Here is a 12,570-nt window from a genome sequence, read left to right as displayed (position 1 = left end):
TTTACAAAAATAATTCCTGGATAGTCAATTTGGTACACAAGTACTAAAGAATGTTCCATATACAAAATGTTCGACTACACCGGTCCCAAGTTTTAAGTAGTCAACGTATATCCAACTTTTATTTTGTTTGCCTAGTTAAAATTATCTGCATTTACCTTCCAAAATGAAACATTTAGAAGATACAGTATTCATATTAAAATTCCATAAGACAATTCAAACTAGGGGCATAGCAAACACGGACCGGCAATACATCGGAAATAGGATCAGGTGTCATGTAGGAGTTACATCCGCCGTGTGCTACTTGTCATGATCGTGAAATAACGGGAAAATCCGTCGTCATATGAAGCGAGGATAAATGAACTAACAATACGTATGAAAATCATTAGTATGAAAAAAGATATTCGGTCACAAAATTTTTATTAATAATCGAGTTCCTTAGAACTAACATTTAAGCTTCAATTACATGTTAGTTTACAGAACTACATTGATAACAACGGAAATAAACAATTTAATAAGGAAAGAAATCCTTTACCATCAAACAAATATAATAATTCATGTTTTTGAAGGGTGTACATTGTGTAAATATTACATCGATAAAACACCAACAATTTTCTCCAAAAATTTTCTTGAAGTTTTTCTTCTAGGAGCTTACTTATTTTAAAAGAAAGAAAAAAAAATTACAATTATGTCTTTTCATACTAGTGGGACCTGACTTTTTTTTTTAATATTCTGATTATTCACACAATACGTACTTGATGTTAATGTTAAAAAAATACTCATAATCGCTGAAAATATGTGTATTTTTTGAAGATCACGCGTTCTCCCAACTGTATAATTGAATTACAATAGGTATAAAGTGTGTAAATTTTTAAAATTGAATAACTAAAAAATTAATAAAATTAACCACCTTGTTTTGCAAACGTCATTTGTATTCAGTTGAAACAGACGTCATTAATTTAAAAATCTATGCAGTACCTGCATCGTTATTCTTTACAGGATACACGATACGATAGGATACACGCATGATACGATAGGATACACGCACGATAGGATGAAGGCAAACCACGATAAACGCAAAACATGATACACGCAAAACACGATAGACCTGATAAACGATCTTCACGACAGGATAAAACGCTGACAAGACGAAAAGATTATTTTGTTTAGTTACTGCAATATTTTAATTCAAATACTAATTGCAAAGCTTCAAATCTAAATTATAAAGTACATTTAATTATTATAATAAAAAAAATTCAGATCACTGATAATTTTACAAAAGTTGTTTATTATATAAAAAAAAATTGACAATGATTAAATGGATTATTATGATTTTAAATTTCTACTCAAGGGTGTGGATTTACGATTATTTGTAAAGTCTGAAATTCTCATCTTAAGGTTGAACTATGAATCGTTTAATTATGGATATTTTAGCATACATGTAATTGTTGCACTAAAATCCTTGCGTAATTATATACCGTTTCTCACGGGTACTATTTCAAATTTATGAAACTCTACAAATAGATTTATTATTATGAAAATATATACATTTAAATTTTTTATCTAATAAATTTATCTACAAGTACTAAGTTATTTCACGGAAGAAATTTACGCAATAAATTAAATATTTGTATTTAATGTCTAAAGCTTACAGTCTGTGATGTATCCAAAAATCGCAATTAGATATTAAAATCTTAGAAAAGAATACAAGTAGGAGACCGGCCGAAAGAAAGGTTCAAAGAAACGGCTTTAACAAAATTAATAAATTTAACATAATAGATCTATCAAGAACTATATAGTTTAAGAAAATGAGTTTCCTGAATAGAAATCTAAATAATTGTTAGAATATGAATCTGCTACAACTGCACATGTACATGTACGTTTAGGCTAAGCTCTGGCTTATGTACATGTAAACATTTACATATCAGATACTTAAAACCCGTATTAAGAAACGAACATTGAATGGTTAAATACTTTTTTCTTTACAATACAAAACATGAAAATTAATAAACAAATATTAAAAGAGTGAAATGTTACTTTTCCGACTAAATAATTATAAATCATTGCTATTAAACTTTGTGTGTACTGTTTCTAATAATAACAAAAAATAGTTTTCAGTCGGCAAATGAATTATTAAACTCTGAAAATTATTTTAGACTTACCCGGTAATCTCATATAAGGCATATTCGAAGGGCGGGATGTTGAAAGTCCGTAACCAATTTAAAATTAGATAAACGAGATCTAACCAAATAGCTAAAAATAATATTGAATTCTTAAATTAACATTATATACGTATGGAATGAAATCGATTAATAATATAAATTGATTCGGTGTATTTACTTGACGAATGTCTTACATGATCACGGCGGAATCAGACGACTTCTTTTGTTTTATTATTGTAGAAAAATTCCGTAAAAAGATAATGCAAGCTGATTTTTATAGTTTAGAATGTTAGAACTATTTTATCCGTTTGTACGATCAATGAAATTGTTTCCTAGAATTAATTCTGTCCGTGATACGCAGAAAACTCGATGATCCGAAAGTTCATGTACCATAAGTGCAGTGTTTTTTTGTTTAAAGTTTATTAAAAGACTTATTTACATAAACATGAAGGAAACATTGTACAAAATGAAATAAATCAGCGGACTGAGTTTAGGGACTTCATTTCATTTAATTGATTTATGTGAATTTTTATTTAAAATTCAAGCTATGAGATGATTTTTTAATCCATAAATTGTACAATTATTTAATATATTTTGAATAAAATCTTTGATAAGTTTGTTCACATAAGTAAGGAAGAAAATCCCGAAATATGTAGATGCGTTTCATTAGAACCAGGTAGTATTCGAGGTTACTAATTGACTCCAGGTGAGAGAACAGTACAGGTATGTTGACGGTGATCACACACACGGGCCGCGGCGTCAGTTAGGGGAGCAGGGGATGGGGTGTTGGCCCAGAAAGGCAGGGTGCTGATTAGAGAATTACACATACATGTACGTGTCAGTTTTCTGGTAAGGAAAGATCTTCGATTTGACAACCCGATGGATTATATTTTCATTTTATTTCCACGCCGAAAAGGTAAGCTGATAAAAACATCATGTTTTTCCCTGTATACATTATTTGTAGGTTATCTAATGCCAGATAAAATGAAAAACTTCTTCTTTATAGTAACAGCCATGGTGTGATAAATTGGCCGGGCAGAATATTTCCATGCGTTATATTTTATAATTTAGATTTTTTTTTATTAATTTAGACATATTTCAAGGAATTTATAATTAGCTAATTAAATAGTGATAAAAAATAAATTTGAATATTTAACGTTACAACCAAAATCGGTTTTAAAATCATCAGGCTCAATGTCTTATGTTTTATTATTTTTATAACATCAAGACTTTAAATAATTGTGCATACATGCAGATCAGACGCGTAACATATTACTAATATTATCAGACGATAAACAAGGAAAAAAAGAATAATGCATTTAAAAAGATACATATCACCCCCCTGCTTATTATTTATTTGATTGCTTTTTGGGTACGCATACACCGCAGCTTACCAAAAATCTTTCTCCAGTAACTCTGATTCATTTAAGAAAATCATATTACTAAAATTTAATTTTGATAAAATAAATCATACAATTCGATAAATTATAAAGAAAAAAAAAGACCAGGCGATCGGTTAAAATTTCATTTCCGAAAATAGAGTTACTGTTTAAATTTTGACAATCACTCTCTGCTTCACCATGATATAATTATTTTATTTATTTATTTCATTATTAATTAATTAAGCAATTTATTGATTTATGAAATACGCTATTTATTTATTCTTTTCCTTCTTCGCTTTAATATTTCTTTTAATGATGAAAAAGAAAGGGATAAAACTTTCTTTTCCCTTTTTCGGTAGAAGTAATCTTATTTTAGTTAAGAAAACGAAAAAGAAACTCGGAATAGCTCAGTAGTTTCTTTGTATAGTAAAGATAAAAAGCGAGGGTTTCCGAATATACACGAGAAACGCAAAACACGATACACGATAGAACCTGATAAACGATCTACACGATAAACGGAAAACACGATAGAAATCGCAAAACCTGATAAACGGAAAACACGATACGATAGGATACACGCACGATAGGACACAATAAAATTGTAAAGAATGGCGATAAGGGTACTGTATAAGTATCGTAAAAACCTCTTGATGTGAGATGCATTTAAACCATATGTCATCAATTAACAATTTAAATTCCCTTTTCATTGCTACAAAATTGGATAATTATCTCTGAACTCTACATGAAAGAGAGCACAGATTCTGACAAATCTGTTTTATAATTTGTTATTTAGTAGGAAAAAAAGATATTGATGACAAGCTAATGAGTAAAAGTTATGATCTACTTTATGACTTCCACTTCCCTTATTATATATTTATATAATGAACTCAGTGCTGAAATAGCTTGGAAACTTAACTTCACATCCTATTTTTCTAACATTAACATCCACTGACTAAGCTAATACTGTAAAATCAGATATTTTCGAGGGGTCAAAATTTCGTGGATTGAGGAAAATATATTGCTTCATGAGGATTTGATTTCTTGGCTGAGGAATTGTTCAGTAATAATATATGTTAAAAATCACATTTTCTGGTGGACATAAATTCGAGGGTCTTTCATACCTTGAAAACCACGGAAATTAAACCCCCAAGAAAATAAGTAATTTTAAAGTAAGTATTTTGATATTAATGATATAGTAAACGTATGTAAAACATTTCAGTCTTGTTGAATTTGCATTTTAAAACAAATTATTTAGAACCTCAGGACAATTTATGAATGCAAAATGTTTGTGTGTTTTCTTCTTTAAAACTCACATACTCATTCTTGTTTCCTTGGAACCTTCGATGAAACATTTTCGATAATTTTGCGCCCGATTTACTGCTTTACATTGATTTAATTTGTGAATAAGAAGCTTCTGTGCACCAATTTGTCATCGAAGAAAAGGAATAAGCTAAATTTATATTTATTTCCTAACAATTCAATTAGATATGGATTGATAACGTCATAAAAAATGAATGAAAGATAAAGATCACGTCCTTGTGTTAATTGATAATCTTATCTCAAATACCTTTTATAAGAAAACGGTTTTGGGAATTTTATAACTTCTTCCATAAGATATATTTTAATGGCTTGAATTGGGAATTTAAAGCAAAATTTATTTGCAAAACTGAAAATGTTAGTCACTTGTATTCGAGGTATAATATTACATTTATATTCTAGCATAAACTTAAATGAAAGGAATGACGTTAATGCTATGAGTGTGTACATCTTTTCTCTTTTTTTCTGTTTTTTCTTTATGCTATCGGGATAATGGAGAATGAATGGTGTGAAATCTTAACATTTGCCCATTTTTTTAATTCGAAAATGTTTAATTCTTCATATAAAAACTTGAAACATATTTTAACTTTATGACATTATGAGAACATTACACCTAATCCGAAAGCATTTTTTATGTATGTGACAAAACATTTGACCGCGCATACCCCTGCCTAATTTGCAATGCTGGACCTTTCCCCTTGGTACATTGTAGAGTAGACTTAGTCGCCGGAGTTAGGTCCAGGAAATCATCAAAGTGATCGAATGTACTGGATACACAATATTTTAATCTTTTTTCAACAGGAATCATAATTTATATGTGTAGTTTTATATATTCAGAACACAATTTCTGACACTTTTTTTCTTCATGATTCAATACTATTTTGGATCCTCGTGGTTTCGTGTTTTGATGCTGTCAATAACTGACCTGTCAGCGTAATTTTTTTTCTCGTTTCATTGATGCTGATGAAAGAAATAAACGTTTTTGCACACCCACCATCACCCAAGCATTTTCTACCTTACTTACTTTTAAATGAGTGAAATCTATATGCTCTACAAAATATATTTCATCCACAACCTTCATATAAACAGTATGTGACTGTTTATGGTGAACGCATAAAAATATGAGAGGCGCGCTATGCAGTTATTTTTAACAAGGTTCCTGTACATTAAAAGTGGTTAATTGACAAATACATCTTTTTGGTATTAATAGAAATTCTGAATATATCTCACTCTTTAACAGTCCCATATGGCGTAGATATAACGAATAATATGGAGATAAGGAGCAGTGTTCAATATCAAAGTCCATAAAACAATACAAAATGGGAGCAGAGCAAACACGATCCTCCAAAACCTCATTGATGGGATCAGGTGCCATGGAGGAGTGAATATCCCCTGCTGACCGGTCACACCTAGCGTTCCATCCTCTACTGGAAATGTAAACAGTCCATAAAAATATACTAGGTGTGAACTTCGTGTTCTCTGATATCGTACTACATATATATCAGAAAAACCATTTTAAAACCGAAATATCTATTCCTGGCTTGATTCCTTTTCACCGCTGTCTTTCCATTAGGATGTCTTTCGTCAGTTTACACGACTGTCCAGAGTCAGTTGTTGTAGAGAAAACAGCCCATTTGGACTTTTTTAATAAAGCTAAAGGAACTCTTAGCACTGAGCTAAAAAATACCCATATGATTAAAGTATCATAATTCGTATTTTGTTAACGTAATTCATTTTCTTGTAAGTGGAAAACAAATTCGGTAAAACGAAAAAAATATGGATATAACTAACAATACTTAGGTTCAAAATACTTCCATTTATCAACACAAATCAGGAACAGTGCAAACACAGACCTCTAAGGCATAAGAGGTGGGATCAGGTACCATGATGGATTGAGCATTCCCTGTCGACCGGTCACGTTATCCATTGCTTTCTCTAGGCCAGTGGTTTGCTTTACTGTGTAATATAAAGTCTTCTTCACAATCTGACAGCTTTAAGTCACATACAACTAAGCAAGCAAGTGCCTTCTAAATGTCCAAACTACGGTTAATCAATTATGGATACGTCTTTCAAAGAACACAAATTAATTATATAAATTTTTGCCATACATTATTCTCTACACTTGGACAGATATATACATTATATCAATTGAGAAACATTCCACCAAATATGCCCAAGAAAATTACATTTTCTGACTTTATTATTCTTTTGGTAAAAATAAAAAAAAACATAAATCAAATATCTTATATATAGAACCATTCAAAAATTTAGCTAAAACAGTGTTAACAGGAAAACAAAGGTATTAATTAATTTTTATTTTAGATATCATCCAGTAATATCTATGCTTTTGCATATAGGATTGTTCCAAAAGGACATTATTAGGTAATGACATGAAATATTGAACAATAATTCCTTCAGAAATAGCCGATTTTTCTCACTCTTTTTCACAAATAAATGGTTTGTTCTTTTTACATTTTGTGTCATCCCAGAGTCCACTTGGACAAAGTTGGACACAGTTGCCATTTCTGCCATTATCGGGCTGACTAGGATGCCAGTTGGAATACATTGTTTTGGTGTTCCCATTCCAGGTAAAATCACCTTCCTTGTCGATATCATTTGCCCCAATCCAACTTCCGCATGCACACATAGAAGTACACCTACCTGAATAAAATGCAATTTTTTAAATTCTGTAAAGCTGTGAAATCACATGCATTTTTGTGAGGGTTTCATTTTCATTATTTTCTTGAAGAGACTAACGTATTAGCATTTCCATAAAATGTAAAAGAATATGGGTTTGACAAATAAGAAAGTGAAAAAAAATCCAAATTAAAACACAATTGTTTTTGATATTTCATTTGAAATGAGGTTATTTCTATAATTTGCAACAATCTCTAAGGTCTATTAAATAGCAGGCAAATTCAAAGTTGGTATAAAAATGACAATTTTTCCATTTTACAACCCGATTTTTTATAGGTAGGTGTTACTCAACTTTTAAAATTATATAATTAAGGTATGTGCATTTAAAAAAAAACTTTTTGACAAAGTAATGATCTACGAAAAAAAAAGATACCGAAGATTTTCTTAGACTTAAGATTTTTATTCCTTTAATGGTGAATTTATTACTATACATTGGTATAATAAGGTGTATCAGACAGAATGGTAAATAAAAAAGACATACTTTTAAAATGCCAATTCTCAATGTAAAACATTAAGAAAACGAGTTATAAATTTAGATATTTTTTACCTTATAAGACAAGGGAAATGAATGCAGAATGTCTACAGTCTCTCAGAAAAGGATAAATTATATCTGTTCTTGACTCCTTAAAATCATATATATAATTGAATGAAGGTATCGGTAATACTTATGACAAATTTTCAAAACTGAGTTATCAATTAATTTCTATTATAGCCGCAGAGTACTGGACCAGGATTTAAATCAATTATGACGTCATGATTAATCATTTTGAAAGCTGGCTCATTCTGGCATTTCAATTATTTACATGTTTTGATTTTTTCTTAAATTAATAATCAACTGTAGAACATAATTTACTTTGAGGTATCAATTTCTTGGTACAGATTCATTCGTTTTATCTTGTTTTATTTCAGTTAATGAGTTAGAAAAAAACAAGCAAACACTACTACCAATGTAAACGCTTTTAGTCTTTCTCATGAACATGTTGATGAGTATATACACACCCCTTTTGACTGCGGACTTAGATATGCATGGTTTAGCTTGAGATTAAAAAGAAGTCTATGAAAAATTCAAATGTAACGAAATATATATTATTTTCCTATATGATTCCTGATATTAGTAAAATTCGTAATTTTGTCGCCTTCTTACCACCACCCCCCTTCTTCCACGTAAAACAACGTCGTGTGCTAAGAAATTATGGAGAGAAAATTTTTTTCATAATGTAAGAATTATTTAATTTTTAGAAACTAATACAATACTACAATCATTTGTTGATTTTTTTAAAACCCATTGAGACTTATAAAAATATCTAGTTAGATAAATTAAGTCCTATTTTTGTGCTTTGATATGTACCTTTTTTCACTGCAAATAAAGGCTGCCTATGTGAAAAACAAAACATTTCATCATTTATTTTTTTTTTTTTGATTTGTCAACTACTTTGTTTATTTGGGAGTTTCAGTATGTAATTGTATATAAATATACCAAAATGGTCCATATCTTGAAAGTGCCCCATTTAACTACAATAAAGGCAAGGTAACAAAAGAACTTTATTCGGTAATAACCAATATTTGCCCTCCAAATCAAACTTTGATTGAGGTATATTTAATTAAGTTCTTAAACAGTGGAGTATATGCTGACTTCAAAGCACTGAATATTTTCATAAGTAATGACGTCATATGTACGTAATGACGTCACAAACATGACGTAAATTTCAGTTTTGAATGAATTCTACAGAAAAATGTACATATTTCGTCGATATTTTGAGTAAAAGTCACCGAGCTCATGTGTGTTCAGGATCAATATTTTAATATAATGAGTAGAATGATAATATCAATGAAATATGTAAATATTAATCCTGAACAAACATGCGCTCTATAAATTTAAAAGCTAAAATTGTTGAAATTTTGTCCATTTTGTCCTCTTTCTGAAAACATTTCTAAAATTGGACTAGTTTGTGACGTCATAAAAACAAAAATTGTGAATAAACTGCTTTGAAACTATAATATGTTCTGTTAATTCATATTTCTCATGCAATTTATTGAATTCAGCACATTTCATGAAGTTTTCAAAGTGTAACATTTGTGGGGGCAAGTATATGCAATATACCGCATATAGTTCTTTCATTCTAATTTTCTTAGCATAATACATACAAATATACTTCCAAGAATTAAAGAATTCTATTAATCCGTTTTCGTAATTTCCAACTATACTGGGCCTCGTTAAATTCAAAGAACCTCTTTTTTTTTTTTTTTTTTTTTTTACCAAAAAAATAGTTCATGGTGAGAGATTCATTTTCTACAGAAGAAAAATTGCCATTATTCCAAAAATTAAATTTGTTTCTGATTTGTAAGAAATTTTATGCATCTTGCACGCATTGTCCGACAATCTTCTTTCAAATGCATAGTTTGAATAATGATTATAGTGATAATAATAAATAAATACTGCTTAAGCCACAACATCAATGTCCCAATATATTCTTCTTTATCCATGAAAAATATTACTCAACGAAAATATTTGACACGACACTGCAATATTAAATACGGTTAAAAGAATTGCAATTTCTTCAAAGGGAAAAAATACTCATTATATCAAATCTTTAAAACTTTACATTCTCACCATGTTTCTTGGGATAAGGAAAGGTCTCCCTGGCCCAAGTATTTTCTATTTCAGTTTCTATTTCCAGTAGGTGGGCTTTATTCTGTTCACAATGTTTCTAAAAATTGATATATGGTAAATCAATAATATGCATGAATATATGGTAAAATAACAGAAAAAGAAAAGCAAAAACTGTATGTGTACATTAGAACTTGTCTAATCAAAAATCTTCCTTTTATGAAATTATTTGTTTAAAATATCGTCAAATCTAGAATGCCGTCTATTCCAATTTCGTATAGGAACCAGCAGTGTCCTGATTAGTTCATTAGATGAAATTAATCACTTTTAACTTACTTTTGCGTTCTCCCAGGTATCTTCCGTCTTGTTTAAGAAATAGCAATGGTTCTCAAAAGGAACCCATCCTGGCTGACAAACTAAGGAAATAGACAGTAAAAAGGAAATATCACATATTTAATGCTGAAAGGCATTGAAGTTTGGAATATTTTGAGAAGTAACTTCGAGAAATTAAATATCAATTTTGTTGAAGAAAAATAAACTTTGGATACAAATGATGGCTTTTTTTTATTCTTTTATAATGCTCGGGTATTTCTTTGTTCTTTTTTTTTCTTTTACATTGTATTTCTTTTTTTACCATTTAGTAATTTTTATGACAATTTTGTTACTGGATGAGAACTTAATCTAGTTTTTGGTCTCAAACCAATTTATTCAAATTAGAAAAAAAGGTAGAAGTGATAAATTGATGTCAGATCCATGGAGAAATTGCTATGAAGAGAAGAAATTTTTCACACATATTTGTCCATTTTAAGAAAGAGACGCCCATTTCTGCGTAACTTAAGGTCTATCAAATATTGTTATCGGATATAGCTATGTTCATTCTATTGTGCTAATAATTTTTTTTTTTATTTTTTTTTTTGTATCAGTTACACGAATGAAAAAGTTTCTGTCCAAGTATCATTAGAAATACACATAAACCTTACATTGATACAAAATATGCCTTGTGTTTTACATGCAATTAACTAAAATAGGTTAAGCCATGGCTATTTCTTTTTCTACACATTAATATGTGTTATTAAATTTCATACATATAAAGTCTTGCAACACTATGACTGATTAGTTAGATGACTGAGTTCGGAAACAAATCGGGCTCATCAAACTCATAGATTCTTATATATTTCTGAAAACTCTCATTACCACATGTCACTTTATACAATCATTTTGAATTAGAGAAAAACGATTTAAAGTGTCCAAAAATTGGCGTGGGGTCCAATATGGCACGTGAAGCCATTGTGGGTGTGAAATAGATGCATGTATCTGTTCAGCGTCTCGCCTTAGCAATACAAGTTTCCATTTACAATCTTAATGTCTCTGCTTTTGCCCTCACTGACTGTGTAACGTATCATTCTATGTGCAACAATCAAATTCCTTTGTGAAGATATGCTTCTTCTTCAGTCCATGGTGATAATAAATTCTAGAATCGCAAAGTGGAAATGCAAAGAGTGTCATTAACTACTCGATTGTAGGTTCATATTTGTGTACCAAGAGTCTTACTTGCAAAGCTACATTTGAAAAATTATTCAGATTTAAAATTGACTGCCCCCTCCTTAAGTGAAGGTTAAGTTTAAAGGAACTGACTTGGGTTTTATTGTGTAAAAACTACAATAGGGAAACTCTTCAATTTTACACAATATGTACCTTACATTGACTTCAGTGACATACCAAGTTAATGGAAAATCTCTCGTTGATGTATTTCTTAGGGACCGTCTCAAAATACGGGTATGTTTACTATAGAATTGTATGGGAAAATGCCATTTTTTGCTATTCAAAGGAAATATTACGAAAAACTACAATAGACATTTTGCTCAAATTGTAATATGCGATTAGTAATACTATATTGCATGTAATATGGAAAAAAACACAATGGACAAGGTTTGGTAACGGCCGAATCTGGCGCCTTATTTGATGTTGAAATCAGCACAATATTAAAATTGTGGTAGTTTGCAGTTGAGAACTTTAAATGATGATTATTTTAAAACCAGCACTTATATTTGATTCAGCTTTTACACGGAGGCAGCAAGGGGGTGCAGAAGTAAGACAGTTTCCCAAATTTTTCCAATTCTGGTGGAATTTCATCATGTTTCTCTTTAGGAGACATAGACCACAGTTTTGCATATCTGAGTTTTTTATACATAAAATGCATCTGATACTAGAGTATGAAATAAATAAACTTGGTAGATAGGCAAGCTTGTGCTCTATGTATTCTGAAAAAAAGGTGCTGTAAAATCAATAAAAATTGCATTAAAATGAGAAGATTTGGATTGACATATTTTCTGACCTCTCTTTGACCTCTGTGTATCTCGAAACTTTGAACCAATACTAATTTTGTGGCAGGGTTAACAGCAAATTT

The 12,570-nt window shown here is 30.1% G+C and overlaps 1 protein-coding gene across 1 annotated transcript; it reads right to left on the bottom strand.

Moving 5' to 3' along the window:
• Positions 1 to 6,410: 6,410 nt before the first annotated feature.
• On the bottom strand, positions 6,411 to 12,318 carry LOC134244922 (C-type lectin domain family 17, member A-like). Its single transcript, XM_062727186.1, has 5 exons — positions 12,228 to 12,318; positions 10,500 to 10,579; positions 10,167 to 10,263; positions 7,297 to 7,519; positions 6,411 to 6,534 (listed from the first exon to the last, which is right to left on the bottom strand). The coding sequence occupies exons 1-5, from the start codon at positions 12,316 to 12,318 to the stop codon at positions 6,411 to 6,413; spliced, it is 615 nt and encodes a 204-aa protein (XP_062583170.1).
• Positions 12,319 to 12,570: the final 252 nt, after the last annotated feature.

This window comes from Saccostrea cucullata, unplaced genomic scaffold (genome assembly GCF_032062105.1).
Source record: "Saccostrea cucullata isolate Sc308-1 unplaced genomic scaffold, CSIRO_AGI_Scuc_v1 ctg2359, whole genome shotgun sequence".
Lineage (NCBI taxonomy): Eukaryota > Metazoa > Mollusca > Bivalvia > Ostreida > Ostreidae > Saccostrea > Saccostrea cuccullata.
The sequence above is the reverse complement of the archived record's forward strand: the minus strand, read 5'-3'. Positions and strand labels throughout refer to the sequence as shown.